The 26,952-nt window shown below is 58.3% G+C and overlaps 3 protein-coding genes across 6 annotated transcripts in view; 2 read left to right on the top strand and 1 right to left on the bottom strand.

The window, feature by feature from the left end:
- Nucleotides 1-238: 238 nt before the first annotated feature.
- Nucleotides 239-6,271, bottom strand: LOC101618808 (chromosome unknown open reading frame, human C9orf78). 4 transcript variants are annotated; one of them, XM_012721658.1, is made up of 11 exons: nucleotides 6,142-6,271; nucleotides 4,690-4,749; nucleotides 4,093-4,144; nucleotides 3,873-3,943; nucleotides 3,325-3,402; nucleotides 2,672-2,869; nucleotides 1,952-2,088; nucleotides 1,767-1,865; nucleotides 790-874; nucleotides 567-620; nucleotides 239-491 (listed from the first exon to the last, which is right to left on the bottom strand). In XM_012721658.1, exons 1-10 carry the CDS (start codon nucleotides 6,222-6,224, stop codon nucleotides 614-616), a joined length of 870 nt encoding a protein of 289 aa, XP_012577112.1. In that variant the 5' UTR covers nucleotides 6,225-6,271; the 3' UTR covers nucleotides 239-491; nucleotides 567-613. The 4 variants fall into 4 exon arrangements, 3 of the variants coding, with proteins under 3 accessions (XP_012577112.1, XP_004677308.1, XP_012577113.1); XR_001145178.1 differs by having other exon boundaries at nucleotides 567-874; XM_004677251.2 differs by having other exon boundaries at nucleotides 239-874.
- Nucleotides 6,272-6,526: 255 nt separating this feature from the next.
- Nucleotides 6,527-26,952, top strand: part of USP20 (ubiquitin specific peptidase 20) — a 30,568-nt gene continuing 10,142 nt past the window's right edge. Inside the window, exons 1-11 of the mRNA XM_012721203.1 lie at nucleotides 6,527-6,640; nucleotides 12,698-12,769; nucleotides 15,489-15,667; nucleotides 17,753-17,849; nucleotides 20,825-20,878; nucleotides 22,451-22,513; nucleotides 22,681-22,812; nucleotides 23,307-23,403; nucleotides 23,721-23,790; nucleotides 24,904-25,017; nucleotides 25,858-25,936. Of these exons, the coding sequence (XP_012576657.1) occupies nucleotides 17,769-17,849; nucleotides 20,825-20,878; nucleotides 22,451-22,513; nucleotides 22,681-22,812; nucleotides 23,307-23,403; nucleotides 23,721-23,790; nucleotides 24,904-25,017; nucleotides 25,858-25,936 (690 nt within the window). The 5' untranslated portion in view covers nucleotides 6,527-6,640; nucleotides 12,698-12,769; nucleotides 15,489-15,667; nucleotides 17,753-17,768. The remainder of the gene's footprint in view (nucleotides 6,641-12,697; nucleotides 12,770-15,488; nucleotides 15,668-17,752; nucleotides 17,850-20,824; nucleotides 20,879-22,450; nucleotides 22,514-22,680; nucleotides 22,813-23,306; nucleotides 23,404-23,720; nucleotides 23,791-24,903; nucleotides 25,018-25,857; nucleotides 25,937-26,952) is intronic.
- Nucleotides 17,859-20,818, top strand: LOC105853322. The gene is made up of 2 exons (XM_012721444.1): nucleotides 17,859-19,171; nucleotides 19,442-20,818. The coding sequence occupies exons 1-2, from the start codon at nucleotides 19,065-19,067 to the stop codon at nucleotides 20,400-20,402; spliced, it is 1,068 nt and encodes a 355-aa protein (XP_012576898.1). The 5' UTR covers nucleotides 17,859-19,064; the 3' UTR covers nucleotides 20,403-20,818.

Genomic DNA, 26,952 nt, shown 5'->3' with positions numbered 1-26,952 from the left:
CAGCGGACCGTGAGCGGGTCTGCATCTGACTCCAGCGCCCACCCGAGCTTCAACACCTTCTTCGCTCACCTGCTGACTCCTCATCCCAACACACAAGCGCCTCGGGAAAAACAGCAGCACGCGTGGCACTACCCGACAGCTGGCCGGCGCTCAGCAACTCGGCGCTGCCCAGCCGGGCTCTGCACCGCAGACCACCCGCGCGGCGTAAAGACACGCGGCACACACAGGCGGCTGGAGTCATTTCGTGTTTAATTAAGTGAAGTTGCTTTTCTTCCTTGATGAAAAGAAACGGGTAGCTCTGCGAGAGGCAGGAGACACTCGTGTCCCTGCTCCCAGCCTGGACGCTCCCGCCTCCGGCGGCCCCGCCGCACACAGCGAAGGTCGCGTCCCGGACGCCACGGCGGGCTCTGCAGGGTCGAGCGCACGGCTGCGTGTGTACTCACAGGGCGCACTCTGAGGGCCTCTCTCACCCCGGACACGGCTGTTTCCTCCTGACCCGGAGCAGATATTGAGAGGCAGCGTACTTACAGACAAGGTTTAATAAGGCTCACAAGAACAGACTTTACCTCCGAATAGGACAACGACACACTGCTTTGTTTCAGCAGGTTACAATTCAGTGCCTGAAAGAATCCAGCGGGTAAGCGGCAGGACTAGTCTGGCTGTGGCAACCTCTGCTAGCGAGCGAGCTGGCTTCAGTCCAGGAAGCCTCATGGCGCGTGGGGGGGCGCTCTTCACATCCCTCTGGCACTGGTCCCCTTGGCCCTCCCTCCCGCCAGCCCCTCTCAGTACCGCCTGTTCATCTTCTTGAACTTCTCATAGTGGTAGTCATCAGTGGCCTTCTCGTTAGCAGGACGCTTGCGGTTAGGCGGGGACCCTGGGAAGGGAAGGAGCAATGCTGTTGGCCCTGCTGACGGTCACCGACGGGCCAGCCTCTCCCCCACGGCCTTGCCACTGAATGCATGGAAATAAATATGGGGCAGAGGGAGGTGCCAGTGAGAACCGCTGACCCTGAGCACCAGTCCAGGCCAACAGCAGGTCCCCTGAGCTTGGCCATGTACCAGGCACAGCACTGAGCCCACCGAGCTGTGGCTTCCTCTAAGCCGCCAGTGAGCCCGGAAGGGCCATGTTACCAGCCCTGCTGAGGCCAGGGGACAGGCTCAAGGTCATCCGGAAAGCAAAGGAAGGTGCCCAGCTGCGCCCTTGCCCTTGCTTTGCTGTGTATTAATAACCTGAACCTCTTCAGGAATCACACCACACAGCCAAGGTACTGCAGAAAATAATCTGCAAGGAAGAAGGAAGACACAGCACCTGCTTGAACTTCTAGAAACCTCAGCAAATTTAGCATGTTCTGAGACTCATCCCACTGCTGATGGAAAAGATGACGCCCCCGGGGCCGCTGGGCATGTGGGGCAGGGGCCCGCGCGGAGGGACGGTCTGCCGACGGCGTCTCTCTGGCCGCTGGGCAGGACACCCGTCTTCACCGGCAGGGCCGGGCAGGGCACCGAGTGAGAAGCAGCCTGAGCCTGGACACAGCCCGGCAGCGCACGTGCGTGAGCTCTACAGGAAGCCTGGCAGGTCGCACGCGAAGCACTGAGGTCGTCTGGGGGGCACAAGGGGCTCTCCGGTTCCTGCCGCTCAGTGGCATCTCCCGAGGTTTTGGTCCCCGTAGCCCGGGGTCCTCAGTGCACCCCAGGCGGGGGCGACTACGATCCCCCCTTGCCGCTGCGAGGGGAGACCCGGCCAGGCCCGAGGCCCAGGACACTCACGCTCAGGCTCCGGCCTCTCCGTGTCTCCCACTCTCAAGGGCCGGGCTTTGGGCTCTTCTTTGTTTCTCCGGATGGGGGCATTGAGCTCCTCGTGATAAACTGGACCGAGACAGGAGGGAAGACACGTCAGACGTCGGGGGGAGCCGGAGGGGTTGGGGGGGGCCGGGGCAGCGCGAGCAGCTCACATCGGTTGTGCTGCACGTAATTCACCGCCATGTTGGTGGGCACAAAGGACGTCTCGCTGTCTTTCTTCTTATTCTGCTGCTCGGCCAGCAGGCGGGCCTTGGCGTCCTCCGTGGAGATGATATTTTTTATTTTCGCGCTACGGGAGAAAGGCCCCCGTGTCAAAGGGCTCCGCCGTGTCCTCAGATCGCGCCATATGGCGAGGCTGCGGCCGCCGCTGTGTGAAGCCCTTGTGTCACTGGGGGCCCCCGCTCCAGCTTACTGAGCTCCCCACGGTCAGGGCCATCAGAATGCAGGAGCTACTCTCCCCCTGGACCTCAGAACAGTAAAGCCACCGCCTCAAGCCCCAAACCAGTCAGACCAGAAAAGCAAGGGGCCCAGAACCCTGGCTGTCTACTCAGCGGTGACCTGCCTCCAAGCTTCCCCCTTTAGAGCAAAGGTTTTGCAGTGAAAATGAAGGGGGCGAAGGGGGAAGGGTGAGCCTTCCGCCGCTCTGCCGGGGAGAGCAGAGTGTGAGTGTGGACAGTCTGCCACAGGAGCCTCGAGCTCCAGCGGCCTGACATGACATCTCTGGCCAAGCCCTGCCAGAAACCCCAGGCCACTGTCCCAGCCCGCCAGAGGTGGCGCCATATCCTCGGGTTTCCGAGGAGGCAGGTAAGCTGCCCCTTTGCGGCTGCCCTGCCCAGGGCCCCAGAGGCGCGGCGAAGGCCTAGGCAACGCACTCGATGCCCAGGTCCACCTCGGGGATGCCGCTCAGCATCTGGTTGGAGAGCATCTCCTCCGTCTTCTTGGCCGAGGAGACGCGGATGTTTTCCGGAAGTTCGTAAAGGCAGTCCTCGGCGTTCTTGGGCTTGACTTTCTGCTCCTCATGGTCCACGATCCCCTTCCTCTTCTTCAGCTCTGTCTCAATGTACTTCATCCTGTAGGGAGACACCCACAGGCCCCAGGAGGGCAGGCTGTGAGCCCGGGGCCCGCGCTGGCCCAGAGAGTGGCGGCACTAGCTGGTCGAGAGATGAACAAGACAAAGAACTTCTGAGTCTGTTTCGTGAAGCTGAACATTCCCAACTGAAAGGCCCGGCCTTTACGCGGGTGACCCTGTCAGTCACCGGCAGCGTCTGGAGACAGACAGCGGCAGACGGGGCTGGACTGAGTTCAGTGCTCCTGCCTCTGGGCGCTCCCCGAGTCAGAACTAAGGCCCTAGGAACCACCTTTTAAGGAACTTTTTCAACACGCTCAAACCCAGGCGGTACGGCAAGAGGGCTGATTTGGACATCTCTGGATAGTTCTAGAAATGCCTTCTGCAACTAAATATTTTGGACTCCCGCCGGCTGGAGCCCACCCCCAGCTGGCCGCAGCCACAGAGGCCACCACCTACATGTCGGCATCCTCATCCCTTCGGTTCGTCTCTGCGGAAAAGGAAGTCCCCAGGTGGAGGTCCTCTTCCTCGCTGATCCTGGACGGGGAAAGCGGTGGGGTCACAGCGGGGTGAGGCCAGGCCATCGAAACAAGGGGACACATCACTCAGAGTCGGGAAAACACACACACACGTGCACACAGTGGAAGAAACTGAAAGTACATGCGAGCTGTGTCCTCGAGCTACTTCCGGGAGGCGAGCAGGGATTTTCGCCTTTTTACTTTTCTTTCATTAGAGTGTATTATCTTTGTGACTGGATTTTTACGTGCACGTGAGCTTGACAGACAATAAACAATGCACCTCTATTTAAGGAGCCCCCCCCCCCACGTCCTGTCAGCTAACACCTGAACAGACTCTGCTTTCTCTGGCTCTCCAGTGACAAGCTCTTCACAAAGCACGAGGCATGGGAGCTTGGTGGTGCCATAGCCGCGGCCGCAGGCCCAGCGCACTGAGCTCACAGCCAGCTGGGGGCTGCCGCGGGCTAACATCTCCCTGCTGCCTGCACTTACTTATCTTTGCCCCTTTCCTTCAGTTTCTTCATGTCCACCATCCCGCCGGTCTTCATCTGGAAGGGGTCATCCTGCAGAAAGCAAACACAGCTGAGAGGAAGCAGCTGCGGAAATGGCAGCAGAATTGGCAGCAGAATTCTCTCGTTTTTTTCCTAGAAAATGCAATCAGCCACGGAAGGCAGGCACATGCCCCCCCGGCACGTGGCAGACCCACACTCACCACTAGCGTGGTCTCCTCCTGGACCTTCTCTCCCACCAGCAGGGCCACGGCGCTGAGCAAACCCAAAAAGGGGCAGAGAGAGAAATGGCACAAGTCAGAGATGCAGGACAGTGAGGAAGCTTGCAGGTCGCAGCGCACGGCAGAGCGACACTCGGGGGTGGGTGCAAGTGAGCTGGAAAGGCCCACAGGAATAGAAGCGGGCTCAAAACACTTGGGGCCTGGGGGCGGGGGTGAAGTAAGCGCAGCACCTTTCTAGGAAGCCACGCGGCTCCATTTCGGCTTAGAGACCTCATTTCCTTGGGGAAAATGAAACAAAAGACAAACGCAGGCAAACACTCTGGCAGCCTCATCTGATGGGGAAATTTATGAAATGAGCAAACCGTGAGACCGCGTGGCTCAGGGGAGATCCTGGCTAACACGTGTAAGGTGCATCTGCCCCTCTCTAGGCAGTGGGCAGCAGCCAGAAGGTCAGGAGCTAGGTTTGAGGATTCTTTGTGATAGCAATCCAGTGAGGTCATGTCTCTGTCATTCTTCTCCTCCTCCTCCAGACACCACTCCCATGGGCCCCCTCACCCCACCCTCATGCCCCCTACCCACCTCACCCCATTGGGTCTCTTCCGTAAGTTCTGCACCTCTCGGGTCTCTTCCAGTTTTAATCTGAAAAACAGGCAGTGCACAGGCTGAGACTCTAGGAACTCTGAATTGAAGGCCACTTCTGTAAGCGAGCCCACTGCCTGCCCACTGGTCCACTGGGAGTCAGACCCACTCTGCATCCGGGAACACCACTCCTAACTGCATGGCCTGGGGGCAGCTTAGAATTTCTTCATCGGAAGAAGTAACAGCACCTGCCCACAGCTAGTATGGTGTCCATGAGGCGCCAGGACATTAACACCAACTTGCTGAGATTTCAGTTCCATGTCTTAAAGGCTCAATTTAGATAAAAGTGGTTTGCAGTATGAACTTAACTTACTTTCATGTAATTAAAAAAAATATTTTATTTATTCATACAAGAACTGGGGTGTAGGCCAGAAGTGCCCAGGGTGGGGCAGGCTGGTGGTGAGTGGACTCACCAGAGACAGAGTCGGGGGCAGAACAAGCAGATCCACTGAAATACAAGGCTGAGGGGAGCAGCGGGCGAGACAGGAGAGGTCTGCTGCGCCCTGTGTTCAGCTCCCTGGCTGGGACCAAACTCAGGTGGCAGTGGCTGGCAACAGTTTGATACCGCCGAGAATTTAACACCCGTGCCACCAAGGGGCCCTCATATGTAATGTTTTAAAGCTGTGCAGGATGGTGCCAGTTAAACTGCTTACTGCCGAATGGCTGACTGTAGGAACACAGAAGTGTCCTTCACCTGATGAATTTTTTCACTTGTGAAGTACCATGAACTTGTGAAAATTTAGTGAGAGTGTTTGGGAAAGTCAACTCTTCAAAGACTGTTGAGATGCTTGCCTGGCCCTGCCAGCAGTGGTGCTAAGCCATACAGCAACCTGTGAAAACCTCGAGACAGGGCTCCAGCTCCATCAGGCACTCCTGCAGACAGTGGTGCTTAGACGGTGCATGGATCTCAGGAAAAGGGATATCTGTTTCCTGCCCAGCAGAGCTACTCCTCCAAGGCACAGCCCCTGTATCAACCTTTCCACCCGCCTTGGCCGCCAACATCAGGACGCCTTAGCTCTCGCAAGGAAGAGACTGACTTTGCAACAGCACTGGCCGTCAGTTCCTGGTTGGCTACGCCCAATCTTCCCTCTCTAAAAAGGTGCATTTCAGCTACATAAGGACTTTTTTTCTTTCCTCTCTCCTCTGCCTGAACAGCAGAGTAAATCATCTACACTCGGCGTGGAGGATGTTCCTGCAGTCTCCTGTCCACCACTGACCTGTAAAACCTTGTTATAATAACTTACACAGCCCACAGTGAGCCTGTGCTAACGAAAATATCGGCATAAACAATGTCACTCTCTGAGCAATAATTTTTGCTTCCCTTGCACACAAAATAGTGCCCCAAACTGGCTTCTCTATTCCTGTGCCATGGAAGCTTCGCTCTAAACTTACCGAACCTCCTCTGAATCTTGCTCATCCTCCTCTGATTCTGAGTCTGCCCGGCGCCGGCGAAAAGTCTTCCCGGTGACCGGCATAGCGGAGAGCCGCTCCCGCAGTCCACCCGCGCCGTCGCGCCCGTGAACTCTGGTGCTTCCGGCGCGCACTGCTGTCGTCAGAGCGTCGGTCCCACCCTGCCCCGCCCCTCGCGAGCCTGGCCCCGCCCCTCCGGCCCGGCGCGCCTGGCTGCGCCGGGATCCGTGGCGTCGGCCGCTTCCGATTGGATGGTCGAGGGGGAGGAGGCGGGGCGCGGCCGGCCAGGCCCACGACCCTGCGCCGCGCCGCAGAGGGCGCGTTTGAATGACAGGCGGCGGCGGCGCTGTTGCGACGGCAGGTGAGTTCCGGGCCGCCGCAGGCTGCTTCAGGGGGCCTGGCCGCTCGGAGCCAAAGCGCCAGCTCTGCTTCAGGCCAACGGGGCCCTGGCCCTGCCGGGTGCGCAGGACTCCGCGGCCAGGTGAGCGGGACCCGGGACCCCCCGGTCGCTGCCGCCGCCCAGGGGGTTCTCCGAGGGCCCCGGCGCCCTACTGGGAGCCCCCGGGGCTCGGCCCTTCTCGGGCACTGGGTCCGTCATCTCTCCCTCTGCCCGAGCCGCTGAAAGCCCGCCGGTGGTGTCTCGGGGTCTGGGCCCTGGCGTGCGTCTTTTCCCTCTGGGGACAAAAGAGGACCCCTTCTTGGGGGTGTTAAATGAACGTCCCGGCGCCACGGCCCCGCCCATCGCGGTCTCGCCACTTGTCTGCGAGGGGGGCGCCCTGGGGTTCTCAGCCTCTCGGAGGCCTCGCGGGCAGAGGGCTCCTCCTCGGTGACCCCACCGCGGGCCTTGCTTGCAGCCTGTCAGGACTGTTATCCTGTCCTGCGCCCCTTCCATCCCGACGCTGCTGTGAGGTTTCAGATGGTAGAGAAATGGGGGCCCAGAAACGCTTGGGAAATAACCCAGAGCATAAAGAATGGCGTTCGGGACTTGGAGGACCCCTAAATAAGAGCTTTCCTTGTGATGGCACAGGCCAGGCCGTTCCTGGGGAGGGCTCCCCCTTGCAGACATAGGTGGTGGGCACTGAGTTAGCTGGGCATTATCCCCACCACCCAGCAAGCCTGCGCAGCAGGTCAGTTACTGCTCATTTGTAAGTGCAGGTCCACAGGTCTGGAGGCCCAGCGGCCAGCGGGCCTCAGGTTGCCCTGCTGGAGGGTGGGGCGGGGTGCTGCAGTTTGACAGTGCCTGGTCAGTAGGACTTTGCAAGTATTTGCTGCAGCCACTGCTGCAGCTACCTTGCCTGGGGAGGGGCTGAAGGCCGCTTTTCCTGGTTCCCTTGCTGGAAGACCCTTTTGAAGCAGGCAGCTTTTCTGGGGTGCCCTTTTTCCTCTGGAACTGCCCCTTCAGAGATTGTTCTCTCCCTTGGACTGAGACAAACAGTGTACGCAGCCTTCTTGGGACAGCCCTTTGGCTGACAGCAGTCCAGGTCAGCCAGATCCAGGTGCATATGGGAGTCTCTGGACGTGGCCGTTGAAGGAGAGGCCCCTTGGGAGTCACAGTGGAAGCCTAGGGCGTCTGCGACTGCAGGGCAGCACTCGGGTGACTCGATTCTGCCCTCCCTCCGGGGCGACTGGAAGTGCTGAGGGGAGGCCAGGAGGCCAGACCTCTCTGATCCCCTTTTCTTGACTGGAGTGCAGGGAGGAGCCTCTGGGGCAAATGAGCTGTCCCCACCGTGCCCGGTGGTGCCACCTGGTCTCTGGCAGATGGAACTGAGACTTGTTTAGCAAAGTGCTGCTGAAAAAGCGGTGGCTGTGAATGTGGCAGCAGGAACCTGGGCAGAGGGACTGCAGACCCCCGAAGTCTTGCTGGGCTGTCTCAGGTGGGGGGACGAAGCTGCTTCTCAGGGCGCCTTCAGGAACTGTGGGCTCTCTAGAAATGAGCCTGAGGCTTCGATTTTGTTTGAGAATTTCATTGTTGAAGCAAATATCTGCACTTGGCTTGAGTTGGTTTATTAGCTCCTTTCTGAACCCAGGTGAAATGTCGGCTTGTTTCAGGGTTCATGAGCGTTAGTGTCTGGTACATCTGAGCTCCAGCTAAGTGATCGCATTTCACAGCCTGGCCGGAGTAAGTATTCAGTGAATATCTGAGGGATTCATTTACTTATTCAGTAAATAGTGACAGCTTTTACTATATGGAACAGGCGTCGTTCTAGATGCTTGAAGTCTGAGCAGACGGGACGGGAGATCCCTGATCTAGTGCTCTGCATTCTTGTAACGTGGCCCTTCAAGCCTGTCCAAGGCCATGGATGCGCTAGAAACAGGAAACAGGGGGCCGGGGGAGGGAGGGCCAAGCTCCACATTTAGGTCGCTGTATCCTGGTGTGGTACGGTCTATGACTCGACAAACGCGGCAGTGGACCGAGTTCCAGGCCCTGGGGCCAGTCCCAGCCTGGCAGCTTGCCTGTGACGGCCGAGCTGTCTTTCCCCGCTGGTGCCCCGCGGGTCCGGCCGGTCTTCGCAGCTGTGTGATAGTTGCCACGAGCCTCTCACACCCTCACATGCTTTGTGGGGTGGGGTCTTAGTCCACATTCTGCTTATAAATCAGGGTTTGCAGCTTCCGTGACCTGTCCAGTGTCTGCTGGCAGCCTTCTAACCCCCCGGGGCTGCCGGCCTGTGTGCCCTCCAGATAATTGGCTTACGGGGCCCAAAGCAGAGTGCAGTGCCAGGTTTGGGGCTCTCCAGCCCTGTTACTCTCGACTTTAGGAATTTAAGTTGAGCAGACAGAGGCACTGTGAAGAATGACTCAGAAGAGGCTCGTGTGAGGGAGGCCACAGGTCTGGGAGGGCTTCCCCTCGGAGTGTGAGGCTGTGCAGTCATGCCAGCGAGCTGGAGTTTTGGGGAGGTTGTAGAAATGACTGTTCAGCCCCCTGATGAGGAGCAGGCGGTCCTGGGCTTGAAGCTGGCCTAGTGGCTGTGCGGCCCCATTCACCTCTGAGTCCCTCCACCTTCATGGTGGCAGTGGAGGTGGACCTTGCTCGCCACCCCACCCTTAGGGCGGGGGTTCATATCAGTACCAGTGCAGGGCCTTTGGGGGCAGGAGGAGGCCTGAGGGCTCTGCTGTGAGAGCAGAGTAGGGAATGGAGTCTGGCCTCAAGGAGGGGCGATTCCTTGTTTGGGGAAAACAGTAGTTTGGAAATAGAATGGGGCGGGGGTAGGGGTGGGCACCAGGCTGAGGGGCTGGGATGGCTAATGTCAGGAGCAGAGCAGGGGGTGTCCCTGTGTGTGGGGTGGCTTGGCGGCATCACTGTCTGAGGAACTTGGCTCTTGGCCGGGAGTAGGATGTAGCCAGAACCTTCAGAAAAATGATGAGTAATGGGCACCTGAGGCCTGGGCTCAGCAGCTGGTGCCAGGCCCGGCGGGGGAGGAGCACTTATCCCCTCATTAGCTGCAGGCACAGGGGAGAGAAAAGTGCCTGCCTGCAGTCAAGATGAAGCCTCTTGAACAAACTTCCGGGGCCTGGGAGCCGTGGGCTCTCTGCCAGACCTACCCCAGCCTGTCTCCTTCCCTCTTGCTTTCTTGTTCCCAAGAGAGACTGGGTCAGGAGGGAGAAGTGCCCCGGGGTGGCCAGGGTGGGGCACAGCCTCACGGCCTGGCGTCCAGGCACTGACTGGAGTGGGCACCTCACTGACCCCCAACACAGCAGACGGGCGGCCTGGAGCTGGTGTCTCAGCCACAGGCTTTCCCTCTGAGCCATTATTAAATGCTGCTGTGCACACGCCATGTGTTGGGAGAAGACAAAGGGTCAGACCTAACCTGCTCACCCCAGTGCTGCCCCTTCCTGACCCCAAGGCCGGGGATGTGGCTGCCCAGCCTCCGCTCCCCCATGCAGTGAGCAGCCTCGGGTCTCCTGAGAGGGGGAGAAGCGCCTGGCCTTGTGCCTGCCTGAGGTAGGCACTGGGCTCCAGCGCTGCTCTGTTGGGTTTGGGTTACCTTTTCCAGAAACCCGCCCTGCTCCCTGCTCCTAACTCAAGCCAGAGGAAGGGGATCTTTAAAAAGCTTCCATTTGTGGGGGGAAGGATAGGAAAAGTTACAAGAATAATAGTGAATTCCCATCTAGGCCCTTTAACTTACCAATTCTTTTTTTTTTTATGTTTACAGAACTGGGGTACAGGCCAGAGTTGTGGTGGTTGGGATGATTCATCAGAGACAGTGGGGAACAGAACAGGCAGATGTACCGAAACACATTGCTGAAAGGAGCAGCGGGGAGACAGGAGGGACCTGCTGCGCCCTGTGGGTCCCTCCCCGGCTGGGGATCAAACTTGTGCTGCAGTGGCCTCGGAGAGCTGCACAGTGCAGAGCTTTAACTCATTGTGCCACCAGGGAGAACCCTAACTTACCAATTCTTAACAAGTTTACCCTCTTTACTTTCTATGTATTTAAATGCAGGTGACCCTGAACAGTGCAGTCTGAGCTTTGCAGGTCACTTGTTTGGGGATTTTTTAAAGGTTTATTTTACACATTCAAGAACTGGGGTGTAGCCAGAGGTGAGGGCGTGAGAGGACTCCCCAGAGACAGAGTGGGGAGCAGAACAGGCAGATCGACTGAAACACACTGCTGAGGGGAGCGTCCTGGGGGTCACTCCCGGGCGGGGTTGAACTCAGGCTGCCGTGGCTGCGGGCAGCCTCATAGTTCCAGGGAGGCCTGTGTGGGGAGTGTTTGTTTGGACGCAGGGGCTCTGCAGTCGCCCCCTGAGCTCCCAGTCCCCCTTGTTTAGGAGTCAGCTTTGTTCATCCTCGCCGTCACTGTTGCTGCTGCTGCGGACACCAGGACCCTGGGCCTCTGAATGTTCCAGAAGAGCCTTTAAGAACAAGGACATTACAGTGCAAGCCAGGAAGCACTTTTCCTCTGCGGGAACTAGTCGGCGCTGCTGGGCAGAGCACTTCAGCCACGGCCCCGGTGTGGTTCCGCACAGCCTCTTCTGTGGCAGGGGGCTGTCTGTGGGGTCCTCGCTCTTTCCTGTGTGTAGACATCTGGAACTCCAGATTTCCAGACCGAGTTAGATTGGTTTAGGGCCCCCCAAAGACCTCATTTGAACTTAACTACCTCTTGAAAGACCTTATTATCTTCAAATAAGATTACATTCCCAAGAACTGAGGGTTAAGCCTTCAGTATATGAATTTTGGGGGACTGACGCTACCCATAATAAATACTGTTACCTACGGTGTAGTCCACATTAAAATTTGTCACTTCTCCCAATAGTGCCCTTTCTCCCCCCCAATGTTTCAGGGTCCAATTTTGTCTCGTCTCTTTAGTGCCTTTCAGCTAGAAGTTTCTCAGCCCATGGTAGAAAAGGGAGTCAAGTTGCCAGGAAACAGAGGTGCTGGCGGCGCCAGGAAGGACTGTGCTCCGCTCCCTGGGGTGGCTTTTCTGACGTCAGATGCGCCAGGGGATGAGAGCCGACCTGGGCCATGGAGCTCTTGAGGAAAGTTGGTTCCAGGGTTCCCCCTGGGCATGTGACACCCTCCTAACTGCAGCTTCCTGATGGACAGGCATGAGCAGTAACACGACTTCCGGTATTGAGGCTTTGTGAACATTCACGCTGCGCAGACAAGTGCCGAGCCCGCGGGAGCTCACCAGTGCGAGGCTCCGTGCGGTGTCTCTCTTCCTGCTTTAGTAAGCCCGTGCTTGAGCAGCTGTCACCCGCTTCATGGGTGCGGCAGCAGAGGCTCGATGTCTCTGAGGACACACACCTCGCCAGTGTGGAACTGATGTAAATCCTGCATCATTGTGTCCCCGAGATGAATGTGTTCTATGTCCGAGTTTTCACAGTTGAAAACGTAGAGCTTTTAAAGAAAAGCCTTTGGCAAAGAGAAGGTCCTGGTGACTCCGAACGGTCCCCTGGGGCAGGAGCGCAGACCTTTGCCCAGGGAGCAGGCCCGGCCCGCCTGTCTTCATCACCCAGGTCCCTCCCAGTTGGTGTGGGGTCCGAGCTGGTTGGGCACCAACACAGTGCAGGCCTTTGGGCAGAGGACACAGGTCACGTGCGGGTCCTGGCAGACCCCTGCTGCGGCATCGGGGTGTGGCGTCTCGGGCGCCTCGTGTTTTCAGCCTCATTGAGGTTCTGTAGTCAACATAGGACTCCACTTCCCTGCTTGTACATAGCTCGCTTAAGCCTGTAACTTAAAAGAAAATGTCTGCCTGAACTTTCCAGGTTGGGTGTGTTCCTGCGCTGTGGTGGGTAGACGCGTGTATATTCTCCGTGTGGAGCGAAGCTTGTCACAGAGCCTTCAAGACACACATTTTGACCAGTGATTTTTCTTCTGGCCAAAGATGTCAGGTTTATCTTCCACAGTAGTTCTCACTCCTTGCTTTCCGTGGACACCACCACCCCGTGTGTGGAGAGTGGTCACGCACGGCATGTACCACTGAGCATGGCGTAACAGCCAACGTAGAAACAAAGCTGCTAAAGACAGTGAGGTGGGGTGTGTGTGACACAAACCGAGACCTCTCCATTGAAGCCTTTACATTCTGGTTTCCTCTTCTAGGTTGTGTCGTCCCATGGATAAGAGCAACACGGTCATGGAGCCCCCTCCCTCTACCCCTTAGAAGGATCGCAGGTGATTTTTTTTTTTTCACGTTATCTTTCAGTTCCTTCAGATTGATGTATCCGTTTTATTGAAACCAAACAGAACTGCCTTTCCCCCCCACTTTCAAGATAGGTGGAAGAATATGAAACGTTAATCCGAAACAGAAGTTAATAAGACAGAAATGAAGGGGATTAGAAATGTCTGAGCTGTGTGGGATAAACAGCCACCCTGGCAGCAGCTTGGGCACTGCCTTTGTGGGCGCTCCCGGGACCACCCAGATTCTGTCTCTGAAATGGACTGTAGATGTCTTGGCCACACCATGTGGGCCTGGGGATTGCTGGGGTGAACGTTCCCTTTCCCTGAGTGTTCTCAGGGGTCTCGGGAAAAGCATGGGCAGTCCTGGAAGGGAAACCACGTAGCAGAGAAGTCAGACACGTACTCTTATTTTTGTAAGCTTCAAAAATGAAAGTCAACAATTAGTTATTTGTTGTACAGAGGGAGCACAAATTCATTGTAGAAAATGCAGACAGAGCCTAAGGACTTTTTAAGTCTAAAGGACTCCTCTTTCCCGGTGAGAGAGCCGAGGCAGGTGTTAGAGAGGAAGGTGAAAGGAAAGGTTCAGAGGCCGGGTGTCTCCAGAGCTGAGTTCCATCCATACCTTGGAAAAGGACAGTTGTCATTCGTTTCAAGATAGCAAATCTCAAAGCAGGAAGAACTCAGAACCTTGGAAAAGATCAAGTCTAAAAGAAGAGAGCTTTTAAATCTCTGTTGACCATCAGCTGTGTAAAGTTTGTGATATGAGGTAAGGGGTAAAGTTAATTTTTCCCTCATCTGAAAGTTCTCTTAACCATTCATTTAAAGGACTAGCTTTTGCTTGTCCGCTGAATTAGTACCTTTTTTGAAAGTCAGTTGACCACAGGTATGGGGACCTGATTCTTGATTATTCCATTGAGCTGTGTCTATGTTTGAGCCAATAGCCCATTGACTTTTTACTATAGCTATATAGAAAGTTAGGTCAAGACGGTAACCCTTTCGGCTTTGTTCTTTTTCAAAATCATCCTGTATTCTTTCTTTTCCATACACATTTCAAAATCAGCTGAACAATTTCTACAAAAAAGGAAAGAAAAAAAAAAAAACCCTGCTGGGATTTTGTTTGCAACTGCTTGAGTCTAGTTTGTGGAGAAGAGCCATCTTAGCAATATTGATCCATGAACATGGTCTACCTCTTCATTTATTTAGATCTGATTTAATTTCACAGACAGAAATTTCAGTATTTGTCCTTTTGGATGACTGTGGAGTCCAGTGTGTGGTTGTGCTGATTATTCTATTATTTTTATTGTATTCTGTTTCCCCGTCATTCTCACGGAGCACATAGGTTCCCTTAATCATAGATAGGGCTCCGTGGAGGTCTTGGTGGTTCTGTCTGTACACATCCCTGTTATTTATGCAAAACAAGTCTGTAGCCAAGTTAACCCTCTTGACTGGTCTTTGCTGTTTGCCTTAGTTACACCAGTGGTGACAGGTGTGCAGCGGAAGGCAGCCTGTCATGATGTGGGCTTGCCCTCCAGGGCTCAGCAGTGATGCAGTGCAGGGCTCACAACCTGCAGCACACCACTATGGTTCTACAGGCCTTCAAGCAAGGATTTTTTAAAGAAGACTTTTAATGATTTTTTAAAAAATATGTTGTAAGGATTGATGGTGACCCACAAAGCCTAAAATATATTATAGAATTATATACCATTTTATAAAAATTTAATATTTATAGAAAAGTTTGCAGGCCTCCCCACCCCCACCCCAATTCACAGCAAAGTTCTGTACTTTGTCCACGTCTGGTTCCTTCATTTCTTAAGCTCCAGTTCTGTTCCTTCCCCTGTAAAAGGGGGCAGTGAGTGTGCACAGACGCAGGTCAGCCACGGAGTTTGCTGTGTTTTTTCTAGAAGTTGTACTCACGCTGACTGCTGTGGGAATGAGTTGTGGGCCTCTTTGCCACCCTCATTGGTTCTCGTGGTACTGGGCACCAGGGTCCTGACCCAGCTCCCATGTCGTTGCAGAGATACACAAAAATCCCATGTGCTGTAACTTAAACTAGTGTGGGTCTGGCTTCATTGAAAATGAGGGGAAGAGACCCTAAAACTTCTAGTGAGGAGGCTTGGAATTTAGAACCTTGAACCCCATCATTGTCACGACCATTTTAAGTGTTTGCTTCTACCAGCTCTTTCTTTGAGCTGCCTACCTGGGAGGCTATGGCCTGCCCAGGAAGGGGAGCAGTGGCCTCATGTGGGTGAACCTGGTTGTGCTTGAGGTGGGGGTGGGTAAGGACTTGAGGGCCTGGGGATCTGAGCAGCTCTGAGTTTTTGGGAGGCTCAGGATAATCTGAGGCCCCAGTGGCAGGTGTGGAAGGGGCTGAGTCTTCTGTCTGAGGTGGTAGACAGAGGCTGTGGCAGGCAGAGAGAGCAAGGGGAGAGACTCATGACCTCCTTCTGAAGACCCTTGGGGGCTCAGGGATCACAAAGTTCAGAGCCAGCGTGACTAGGGAAACGTCCGCCCCTCCCCCCCAGGAGGGGCCAGCTCTCATCACCATCTATCCTGGCCTTAGCTCTTTCAGGGGTGGTGTCTTTGTGTTGTCTCTGACCAATCTGGGGAGGGGTGTCCCCTCCTGGAAGAACTCTGGGCTATATTCAGCCTTTCATCGGTGCTCAGAGTGAGTTTTAAATGACAGAACTCCATGACACGTTGGTTTGCCCCCCAGGTTCCTTGTGGAGGCCTGTCCTCACCCCAGCCCCCTGGAGCCTGCCACTGCCAGCTGTCGACAGGCTGCCCACGGAGAATGTGGACGTGGATGGAGACTGCTTGCCGGGGCCCTGGCTTTACTCAGAGGTAGGCACCGCCTCTGCTCCGTGCCGCCCTGGAGCAGGGCCTGAGGAAGAAGTAAGCTGTTTTCTCTTTGGGTGCAGTAATGGGATTGTAACTTCTTTCCCCATGGGCCTTAGAAAAAGATACAGAGGTAGAATGATGTATCGGCGATGGTCTGCAAAAAGGAGGCTGAGATGAGGCAGGGCTGGCCTCGAGCAGCGCCCATGGTCGGGCGGGCACGAGCGCCACCTCACCAGTCTGTCTGCGAGTGTTGTTTTTCCCTGAGGTAGCCAGAGGGAGCAGCAGCGAGGCTGCCAGACTGAGCCACTTGGGTCTCTGCTGCAGCGCCAGCTCTCCTGAGTGCGAGGCCTGGGGCAGGGTCTTGTCTCCTCAGCCGTGGAGGGGCCGTCGCAGCTGCTGGCAGTCGCTGGGGTGGCTTGAGGAGCTACTGCGTGGCGTCTGGGGCCTGCCCCTGAGCCCGCCACGTCGGGTGCTGGCTGACAGCTCGTGGTGGGGAGGGCACTCGGGAGGAGCTCGGGGTCCACCTCCCGGCCGGCGGACGGGGACATCGGGTGGCTGTGAGCCTTTCTGGCGCTGGCTTAGAGCCGCAGGTTGCAGTCATCCTGTTTGCTCAAACAGTGGGTGCTTGAAGCTCTTCGTTACCTTTCAGCCATTTCTTTTGAAATAGAGATTCACTGGAAGTAGCTAGAAATGAACCGGGGGGCCTCTGGACCCACCTCCTGTTTTCCCCAAAGGGCCGCGTCTTCGGTGTCCCGAGAGCAACATCACAACCAGCAAAGCGGCGCAGGCACCACCGCGGCGCTCACCGTGGCTGCAGGTGTCCCGGCCCCGCGTGCGCGGCTGGGCGCCCGGTCTGCGCCGCCTGACCGCAGAGCGGGGCCAGCGCAGGCCAGCTGCGGTTGCCACCAAGGGGTCCCCTCCAGGGAAGCGTGTACTCTACACAGAAGTAGCTTTTCCCTTGGGACAGATTGATTGATTTACTTATTTATTGTTTAAAGGCTTATTTCATTTATGCATAAAGAATTGGGGTCCAGGCCAGAGGCTCAGGGGCGGTGAGAGGCCTCACCAGAGACAGAGTGGGGAGCAGAACAGGCAGATGGATGAAGTACACTGCTGAGGGGAGCGGCGGGCGGGCCAGGAGAGGCCTGCTGCGCCCTGTGGTCACCTCCGGGGCAGGGATCGAGCTCGTGCTGAAGGGGCTTTAGCTCCTTAGTGCTGCGCTCTAACCCGCTGCACCACCAGGGGGGTCCTCCCTTGAGATTTAACAAAGAAAGCAAGCACACACAGAAGAGTCGGGAAGGGTGTCTGCCGTGTGCACCTGGCCACAGCACGCTGCGCTTTTTCATATTGTCTGAGTTTGGTTGTTAATGTGGGCACTTTCTTTGTTTTTTTTCTTCATTATTTTTTTATTATTACAAAAGTTTATTTTTACATCATGTGGGCACTTTCTTTAAAAAAATTTTTTTTTTTTCTCATCGTATGACATCTGTCACCCAGATACACTGCTATTGACGTTTGGGGACTGTCTTTCCAGGCCTCCTCCTCCTGAGTTGGCTCATAGACTCTGCTCCCCCCTCCCAAGTTTCCAAAGGAACCACTGTTTTGGCGGCTTGCTGGCCCATGTTCAAGGGTTTTATAATGAGGGTCTCACGGAAGGTGAGATGAGTGAGCCTCGGGGCACTCGGCTTCTCGGGGCTCTGGAATGGAGGGGTTGTGCTTGACCAGAGAAGTCCGAGTCTGCATCTGCATCTTGCCTGTCCAGCTTGGCCTTGGCGCCCCGCCTCTCCACGCTGCCCCGTGGGTGGTGTGGTCTCGTGGTCATGGATCTTCTCTCTCTCTTAGAAAGCACCCGCGGTTTGGGTGTCTATGGCTGGCAGCTCTCTGGATGCAGGCAGGACTCTGGCATCTTCCCTACCAGTGGTTCTAACTGCCACGTGCTGCTCTGACCACCTGCTCTCCTGTGTGGTCCCGCGCCCGGCCTTCGCCATGTCGTTCTGTGAATCCTGCAAGCAGCTGACTGGGGAAGATGTTCTCCAGCAGGGGAGGGAGGCTCAGGGGGACAGGCAGCAGCTAGTCACCGGCGGACGTGGCCAGGTGGAGGGGCTGCCTGTAACCCTGGGCTCTTGTGTTCGCCTACAGGTGAGTCCAGGCCAGAATGGGGGACCCCAGGGACCTTTGTCCTCATCTGGACTCAGTTGGGGAGGTGACCAAAGAAGACTTGCTGCTCAAATCTAAGGTAAAGGGCCGGGCCCCCTGGGGCTGACACCCACCCAGGGCCTCCGGCACAGAAGGTTCTGAAGCTGGGGAGCGGCTGCTCCCAGTAACCTCTGCTGCGCCCGCTGTGTAAATGGCAGAGCTGGCGCGGGTGGGCGTGGGGGCTCTCTGCCTGGCTGCAGCCCGATGGCAGTTGCTGACTGTTGGCCGCAGCCCCGGAGCCGCTGGAGGGGGCGGCGGGAGCTCGGGCTGAGTCATTCCTGGGCATCTTCACGATGAGCGGCCAGGAGGCCCGAAGCCTGAAGCAGGCCTGGGTGAGGAAGGTCCAGTGCTGTCCTTGTTCTCAATGAAAGGTCTTTGAATCGGGAACACTTTCCCATGGGTGAGGCTGAAGCAGCAGATGACAAACGGTGACAAGCCCCTTCCCTCCAGGGCCCCCTCCCATGCCACACTCAGGTGTATCTCCTTACTTTCCTTAGGTGAATCTATGCAAATATGCTTCTTTTTCATCGCCCCCATTTGTAAGTAAGTGGCACTGCTGTAGGTCCTTGTGCCGTGTGTGGCACTCATGTGGCAGCGTCTTGAAGCTGCGCCACACCAGCACGTGGCACGCATCCTTTGGGTGTCTGGAAAGCGCATCCCTTTCGTTGTGTGGATCCTTTGCTGAGTGGGCTGGGCCGGTGGCCCTGTGGCAGGCAGGCAGGTGAGGGCTGCGCTCCCAGCAGTCGGGCCTGGGCCAGAGGCCTGCACACACCCGCTCATCCTCCCAGCCGCCTGGGGCGCTCTTTAGCCCTCTGCCCTGAAGTCCTGGCGCCCTGTCCCCGCTGGCTTAGTCTGGGCCTGCCTGGGTGGCTCTTCAAAGGGGCCGGGCTGCTTTTGAAGTAGTTTGGCTGCTAGAGGTGGGCCAAGCCAGGTGCTGGTGTGCTGCCGGAGGAAAGCTGGGCTCCTCCGGAACCTGCACGGAGGGACAGGTGAGTCACGCCGCGAAGATTTCCCTTCCACGGGCCCAGGATGAGGGTGAGCCAAGTGCAGGCAGAGGAGACGAAGGAGGTGGGGAGAGCCCCTGGGAGCCTGGGGCTGGAGCACAGTGGGCTTTGGATGTGCTTCTAGGGCCGAGAGCCTGCAGAGCCGCCAGGCCTGCGTCCCGAGCATGTGGGCAGCGCCTCTCTGAGCCTCCAGAAACCTACAGAGCGGCCAGGATGTGACAGGTGGCTCGTGCGGACTGGAGTGAGTGTCGATGACAGAGTTTTTTAAATCACCAAAGGTGGGCTTTAAGCCTGAGGACCAGTCTGATGGATTCTCCCACAGTCCCCGGGTTGATCTCAGCTGCTGTACCTGTACCAGGTACGGAGTGCGGCAGCCAGCGAGTCAGGGACAGTGAGAGTCAGTGGTGGCAAAATGCGGCTATCTCTGACAGGTGTTGGTCTATAGGTTTCGGTCTCATTTTCCCGCATTTTCCTGACCTAAAGAAACATCGATGTTCCCTACGCACAGAGGGCAAACGCCAGGATTAGGTCATGACCCTGACGGCTGCAGAATTGGGGGGAGGGGGGGAAGGCACAGGCCTGGCCTCTGCTCCCCCGCTGCTTTGACTGACGGCGTTGGTCCCAGCAGGTCGCTTCCGCGGGCACCGGGTCCCAGGGCAGGGCGAGCCGCCCACCTCGCAGCCACGGCACAGCTCTCTTTCGTCCTTTGGCCTGGGAGCATCCTAGATCCGTCACGCCAAGTGCAAATGGCAGAGAAAGCTTTGGGAAGAGGGAAAAAAAGATGCTTCACTTCACTGGTGGCTCCAGATGTGGAGCCGAGGAAAGCAGGCTGCTGGCGTGTCCAGGAGCGCCCAGGAGCGCCCACCGCGGAGCGTCTCCGTGAGGGCGATGGAGCAAGGGGCCCACACCTTGGAGTGGGGCAGGAGGGGAGCTCACCTGGGAGTTTCATCGTGGAGGTATCAGTAGCTCCTAGGAGGGGACAGAGACAGCAGACTCAAGCAGTAGATACAAAGGGGGAAGCTGGCGGCCGTTTGAATATTCGTCAAGAAGAAAATGGACGGATAGCTTATGACTGGCCCTCGGGAAGCAGGGACAGGGCCGACCGGACGAAGGAGAGGCTGACCCCGTGCGCAGATTCGGGTCGAGCCTGCGGTTGTAATCGCAGTAGAGGGTGGCGCTCGGAGTCCCTCACCCCAGGGGAGGCGAATCGGGCCCTGTGGGGGCACAGGGGCGAATTACTCAGGGTGCAGATGAGTTGCTCTAAAAGACCCTCAAATACAGCGGTTCAAATGGCAGCGCTTCCACTCCTTCCCGCAAACAGCCCAGAGGCAGGTTGGACGGTCCGTGGCTGCCATTGTCGCCTCGTGGCTTTCTGCCCCGAGTCCAAGGATGCCCAGCGCCTGTGCCACATCTGCATCCTGCCTGATGGAAGGGGAAGTGCAGGGGTCATGTGGGACCCAAACTGGCGCGCTCTGTCATCCCACGGACGGGCCGTCATCTGGATGGTGGTGTCACCCCGGGGAGCCGAGCCCTTATCGCAGCAGCCCGGCCGGCCGAGTCTCAGCGCACACACGTGCGCTCTCCTCTGAAAGCCGGGGACACTGGCAGGCAGCAGGCGGCCTCTTGCCAGCTCACCAGAAACCCAAGTGTTTCTCGTGGGCAGCAAGACAGGGAGTCCTGATTTGTACCAGGCTCCGTGAAGTCACAGGGCAGAGGAGACCGCCCCCCGCTCTCAGGGAGCCCGTACCTGGGGCGGGGGGGGGCCGGAGGCTTAAACGGGCACGGCCCCGGGAGAGTGGGCCGGGTGAGGAGGGCCGCGGGCGCATGTTCACTTTGTTGCTGATACTTCTGAGTCTGACTCGATTGTTCTTGGGGATGTTCTTGTGGGCACATGACAGAAAATACCCCGCCGTCAGGGAACACCCTGTGGGGCTGGAGGCCCCCCGGGCGCAGGCTCAGCGGGCGTCCTGCCGGCACTGACGCTTAGCTCTTCCTCTGTCGTCTCGTGCAGGGCACCTGTCAGTCATGCGGCGCGACCGGGCCGAACCTGTGGGCCTGTCTTCAGGTAACCTCTGCTGGGCCGGCGCTGCGGGGACCGGGCGGGGGCTCGGCCTGACGCCTCGGGGGCCCTAGCCGGGAGGGCACCGGCAGAGGAAAGTCCACTGGAGAGGACGCTAGAGCAGGCGACCCCAGCGCACTTCAGGCAGAGCTACGGCCACTGTGCGTGGGCAGCAGGTCTCGCGCCTGGCATCACTGCCCAGTCGCTGTCCCTCCCTGGGCCAGCTGGGTCCCTGCTGTCCCATCTATAAAGTCAGGTCCACATCCCTGTCTGCCCACCTTCTGGGGTCAGCAGAGTGTGAGGAGACGCTCCTGCTGTGGACGGGGCCCGGGTGGTCACTGCTCACTGGGAGGGGGAACGGCAGGCAGCGAAACGTGATGCTGACCGCTGAACGGTGGCATTATGGGGCCATTTTCATTTTTTTTCTAAGTTTTCCAAAATTTCTGCAGATAAATATGGATTTTATAGTCATAGGAAAAATGACTACAACTCAAAGTATTTTAAAATTTATTTTACTTATTTATTTATGCATACAAGAGCTAGGGTGTAGGCCAGAGGTGTACAGGGGTTCAGAGGATTCCCCAGAGACAGAGTAGGGGGCAGAAAGGTTGATCTACTGAAACACCCTGCTGAGGGGAGCCGCGGGGAGACAGGAAGGGTCTGCCGAGCCCTGTGGGTCACTCTCTGGCCGGAGATCAAACTCAGGCCACAGTGGCTGCCCGTAGCTTGATAGCGCTGAGACTTAACCCCTCCACCACCTATACCTGAACTTTCTTTGAAAAACAAGACCACAGATAAACCAGCTAGCCAGCCCGAGGGTGCGAGGAGCTCGAAGTTCAAGTCTCTTGGCAGAACTGGAGCTCCCACAGCCTCTGAGCTGTCACTCATGGTGGAGTTTGCAGCCAGACACACCTGGGCCCCCAGGAAACAACAAGAAGCACGAGACGTGGCCCTGTTTGTGGGAACCCATGGTCCCCGCAAGAGACAGGGAAAACTCGTGCAGAAAACGACACAGTCCTAGGGACTCAGCAAAGGGTCACTCCTCAAAGGCCCTCCCTTGCCCGGCCCGCATATGACCTGTGCAGACGGCCCCTGCTGGTGGCGGGGAGGGGCGCAGTGGGGAGGTGCTCGAGTTGGGCCTTGCAGGATGAAAAGGCTTGAGTAGAGAGTGCAAAGCTAATTCATGGTCGGGACCCCCCACCTCTTCCCCACAGGGGGCACTGGGTCAGCTTGGTCCTCACAGCCTCTGCGCATTCCGTTCTTACCATGAGAAGATGGCCATGAAGCCCAGGCTTCCCCACAGAAGTGTGCTCCGAGTAACGGCCCTTCAGGAAGCGGGGTTTGCTTCAGGGGGCAGGTCTGGCGGCCCGTAGCCGGCCTCACCTTGGCCCAGCCCCACCGCCCGGGCCTGCACTGCCTGCAGGAGCTCAGTGGCCTGGGCATCCTGCCGCCTCACTCCAAGGGCAGGGACAGCTTTCATGGTGGCCCCGCCCCATGGGGGTCCTACTGGGAGCGGTGGGGCACTCACTGCTGGCACCACCCACCGTGCCAGCCCCACCTGCCCTTCCCGCCCCCCAGGTCTCCTGCCCCTATGTTGGCTGCGGAGAATCTTTCGCCGACCACAGCACCATTCACGCCCAGGTGAGTGCGGTGGCGGGAAGCCGCAGCAGGTTGCTGCAGGGTCCTCAGCACAGGCCAGCGAGCGCAGCAGCTGGGGGCGAGGGCCTCTGGCTGCCGGGTCTCTCCTGAGACTGAGGGGCCAGGTAGGCCCAGGTCTCCTGGTCCTGATTTGGATTTTTGTCCTCTAGGCAAAGAAGCACAACCTGACCGTGAACCTGACCACCTTCCGGGTGTGGTGCTACGCCTGTGAGAAGGAGGTGTTCCTGGAGCAGCGGCTGGCACCCCACCCCCCAGGACCCTCGCCCAAGTTCTCAGAACAGGTTGGGGTACCATGGGCTTGATGGGTTGGCGAGACAGTTGTTGACGGTGGGCACTGTGAGCCCAGTGTCAGCGGGGCTGGGTTGGTGGGGCCTGGATGCCGCTGCCCCTGGTCAGGGTCCCCAGGTGACTCTGGGGACCTCCTGCCCGCAGGTGCCCCCAGCCCCAGCCCCATGCCAAGGACAGAGTAGAGCTGGCAGGGGAGGAGGCGGGTGGAAATGCAGGGCTGGAGCCGGGCCTGTTCAGGCCCTGCCGGGCCACCGCACGTCTCAGCCACGCCCAGGGCGTCATGTTGCCACAGCTCGCCGGCCCGGCACACCTAGAGTGCACCTTGCAACCAAAAAGGGTGACAGTGGTTCATTATTGCAAACGAAACCCCGGTCCAGGGGTTCCCAGGGCGAGGTCACTAGTGTCACCCCTTTCCGTAGAGTCCGCTCTGGACGGGGCACAGCCCCTCCCCCTTCCACCATGATTCCTCACTCTGGGCCCTTAACAGGACTCCCCACCGCCCTCCCACCCTCTGAAGGCAGTCCCGATCGCCGTGGCTGACGAAGGGGAGTCTGAGTCCGAAGATGATGACCTGAAACCTCGAGGTCAGGGGCCCTGGAGGGCGGGGTAGGGTGCTCTCCGGCGAGGTCGGGGGTCTCGGCGGGTCAGGGAGGGTGGCGTGGTGGCCGCTGGCTCCCGACACCCTTGGCATGTGATCCCAGCAGCCAGCCCTGCACCCAGCCTCCTGGCCCGGACTGTGCACACGGTGGGCGGGGCGAGGTGGGGGCAGTCAGCCACCGCAGCCGCCTTCGCCAGCCACCCAGGGCCACCTGGCGTTGGGTCCCGGGGCCTCGGGAACGGCTGCTCGTCTCCAGGCGTGAACCGACGGGCACTCGCCCCTCCCGTGTGCTTTGACTCCCAGGCCTCACGGGCATGAAGAACTTGGGGAACTCCTGCTACATGAACGCGGCCCTGCAGGCCCTGTCCAACTGGTAGGTTGCGGCCTTGTCGGGTGGGGGCGCGCCTGTCCCTGGCAGAGCCCAAACCAGCCGCTTCGGCCCCAGGCGACGCTGTGGGTGTGAATGGGCGCCTGTGTGCGAGGGCACGGAGATCCTTAGACCCTCACGCCCTTTGACCCAGCAGCCCCTCCTCCTGCAGTTGCCCCGAGCAGATAACCCAAGAGATGGGGAAAGCTTTCTGTACCAGGATGTCTGTGCTGCGGCTGCGGGAAGCCCCATCAGGGCTCAGCCTGAGCCCAGGAGCGCAGCCTGCGTGGAGTGCGGGAGGAGAGGGGCAGGAAGGGTCGCACGCGCTCAGTGGGACAGACGCCCCCAGCTGGCTGCGGCCCTGGCTCCGGGAACCCAGCCCGCCGGGCAGCCCCTCCCAGCACGGACCAGTGTGTCTGTGTGAGAAAGGAGGGTGTGGGCACAGCTCTCGACGGCTGGCACTGCCCCGCTCTTCAGAGTGGCCTCACGGGCCAGGGTCAGGGCTGATCATCACAGTCTGCTTATCTGAATTTTCTAGTTTTCTACCAGGTGGAAAACATGTTGGAAAAAGGGAGGGACTCGCCCTCGGCTGGGGCAGGTCCTTGGGAGAGGCACAGCTGGTGGTCTCTGCGCTCGCCCCGGGGCCCTGCAGACTCCTCCTGCCGGAGGGGGGGGCAGTTCCCAGGCCTCTTCACCAGGGACCGCAGAGTGGCCTCCACAGTGGTCTGCTGCTCCCCAGCTCTGGAGGCTGGGAGGCCACGGCGGCGTTGGGGTGCTTTCTCCCAGGCCTCTCCCTGGCTCGCGGACGGCTTTCACTCGCTGCCCCCCGTGCATGTCTGCGGCCAGATTTCTCCTCTTACGAGGGTGCCTGTCCTTTCAGGTTAGGGGCCCTGAGAACTCATTTCAACTTAATTATCTCTGTACAGACCCTGACAGGTCCTCAACATGTGAATTTTGGGGGACACAGTTCCGTGTGGGGTCAGTCTAGACATCTGCAGGCATTTGTGGCTCCAGAGGCCCCTGTGTGTTCCCAGATGGCACCTCTACCTCCTCCTAGCCCTCACTGAACGCTGCCATCTCCTCTGTTCCCTCCTGACTGGCCTCACTCCGCCCCCACAGCCCTCCGCTGACTCAGTTCTTCTTGGAGTGTGGCGGCCTGGTGCGCACAGATAAGAAGCCAGCCCTGTGCAAGAGCTACCAGAAGCTGGTCTCTGAGGTCTGGCACCGGAAGCGGTGAGTGGCCGAGGCCTCCGAGGTGTGGGAGGTCTTTTTGTCAGTCCCCTCGGTCGAGCCCCGGCCATGGTGCTCGCAGGAGCCCTGCCCGGTTGCATCTGCGCTCTGGGGAAACAGCCAGAGAGGCTGAAATGCCTGCTCAAGTGCACACGTTGCCCGAGGTGGAGAGGGTGGGCCCGGCGGAGAGCTCGCTGGCAGCGCCTCGTGTGTGGTGCCCGCGCCTGGACCTCGCGGGCTGCGCGCCAGGCGCTCTCCCTCGGGTGGCCGTGCTGACGGGCAGGGGCCTCCTCCGTGGGAAATGAATTTAAAAGCCAAAAGCTTGGGTTAGATCCAGGAAATTTAAGCTGGGAAAAAGGTAGAGCGGGTACAAGGAGCCATGTAATGTGAAAGGCCGGAGACGTCGTCTTACAGGCAGCCGCAGTCCGGAAGGCGCCTGTGGGCGTGGCCATTCCCGCGTGGGAGCCTGTGCCTGTGGACTGCGTGGGAGAGTCGGGTCCCTTCTGGCGGCCGTGCTGGGTAGCGCTGTCAGTGGGGTTGCTTCTGGTCGACAGCTCTGGGATTTAGGTTTTTCAACAATGAGGACGTATTGCCTTGGAATTAGGAAAGGTGCCGTCTGAGGATGAAACACTTAAAGTGGGCCTGTCCTGCCCTAGCCGACGTGACGCCGCCGCGGGCAGAGCTCTCTGCCGGTGGCGTCCACCTGACTTTCCCCCTGGCCGGAGCAGTGCGCGGGCCTGCCTGCGCTCGGGCTCGCTTCGTCTGTCGAGCGGCGGGCAGCTGCCACCCTGGGCGGAGTGACCCGATGGCGGCGCCTGCACTAATGGTCTCGTCTTCCTGCAGCCCCAGCTATGTGGTGCCCACCAGCCTGTCCCACGGGATCAAGTTGGTCAACCCGATGTTCCGAGGCTATGCCCAGCAGGTAGGCCATTCAGGCGGCCTAAGGACACCCAGGGCCACCACCAAACAGGCTTTGAGCCCAAACCGGAGCGGGGCGTGGTGAAAGCAGCTGAGTGCCTTGAGGCGGCCTTTCCTCAGGACACAGGGCCTCCCGGCCCCACGTGGCAGATGGGGATACTGAGGCTCAGCAGACCAGGTCGCTGGCCTGGTCACTCAGCGGGGACATCACAGAGGGGAGACATGCTGCAGGCTGACCGCGGCTCCTGCGTGCCCCAGGGCTGTGCGCAGCCCGCACCTGGTTTCTCACTCCCCACACCGTCAGGGTTTGGGGACATCAGGAAACTTCAGGGACATCAGGAAACCGTTTAAAAGTGTCTTTAAAATCTAGCGAGCCCCCTTGAAGCCAAGGCTGCCTTTCTGTTGCGTCCAGGATGGGGCCACGGCAAAGCAGAACGCCGTGCATGTCTCAGTCCCGCGGGGGTTCCGTGGTCCTGTGTCTGACCCAGACGGCTGCGTGACTTCGGGTTCCCCACTGGGCTGTGGACGTAGCTGGACCTCGCTGGTGGCCATTTCTGCTGCACATTCCAGAATGTGGTTGCAGGGTCACTCCAGGGAAGCCTTCAGCCCCAGCGCTTATGAGCAGCTACTGCCAGGAAGCGCTTCTGTGGCCAGCCCACACCCAGGGGCAGTGGCCACAGGCAGGTCCTGCTCCTCGCTCAGGTCCCATCGCATGTCACGTGAGGTGGGATGCAGGCCCGGCCGGGCCATCCCTCCACGCAGAGCGCATCGCATCTGTGCGGGCACCCCACCGGCCCGGGGGTCACGTGAGGACACGATGGGTAGGCCTGGTATCCATCTGGGCCCCAGAGGCCTCTCTGGATCCTGGGCGGTTCTGAGTCTGAGGTGGGGATGCAGCTGTGGGCCTCTCTGTGGCAGAGGACGCTACTGCCATGCTTCTACATTGTTGGACAGAGCTTCTTTGTTGAAGGAAAGAATCAGAAAGGGAGGTCGGCGGCCTACAGAAGGCCTTTTTTTTTT

Source organism: Condylura cristata, unplaced genomic scaffold, assembly GCF_000260355.1.
Source record: "Condylura cristata isolate star-nosed mole 26May11 unplaced genomic scaffold, ConCri1.0 scaffold00006, whole genome shotgun sequence".
In the NCBI taxonomy this organism is placed as follows: domain Eukaryota; kingdom Metazoa; phylum Chordata; class Mammalia; order Eulipotyphla; family Talpidae; genus Condylura; species Condylura cristata.
Note: the sequence above shows the minus strand (reverse complement) of the source record. Positions and strands in the feature narration are given on the sequence as shown.

Excerpts from the sequence above, each read along its gene's own strand:
- LOC101618808 (XM_004677251.2), bottom strand. The coding sequence starts at position 6,224 with ATGCCGGTCACCGGGAAGACTTTTCGCCGGCGCCGGGCAGACTCAGAA. Across the intron at positions 4,145-4,689 it reads AAGAGACCCAATGGGGTGAG|CGCCGTGGCCCTGCTGGTGG; the intron begins GTGGGTAGGGGG and ends GGGTTTGCTCAG. Across the intron at positions 875-1,766 it reads GGAGAGGCCGGAGCCTGAGC|GGTCCCCGCCTAACCGCAAG; the intron begins GTGAGTGTCCTG and ends TTCCCTTCCCAG.
- LOC105853322 (XM_012721444.1), top strand. The coding sequence starts at position 19,065 with ATGACAGAGTTTTTTAAATCACCAAAGGTGGGCTTTAAGCCTGAGGAC. Across the intron at positions 19,172-19,441 it reads AGCTGCTGTACCTGTACCAG|GTCGCTTCCGCGGGCACCGG; the intron begins GTACGGAGTGCG and ends TGGTCCCAGCAG.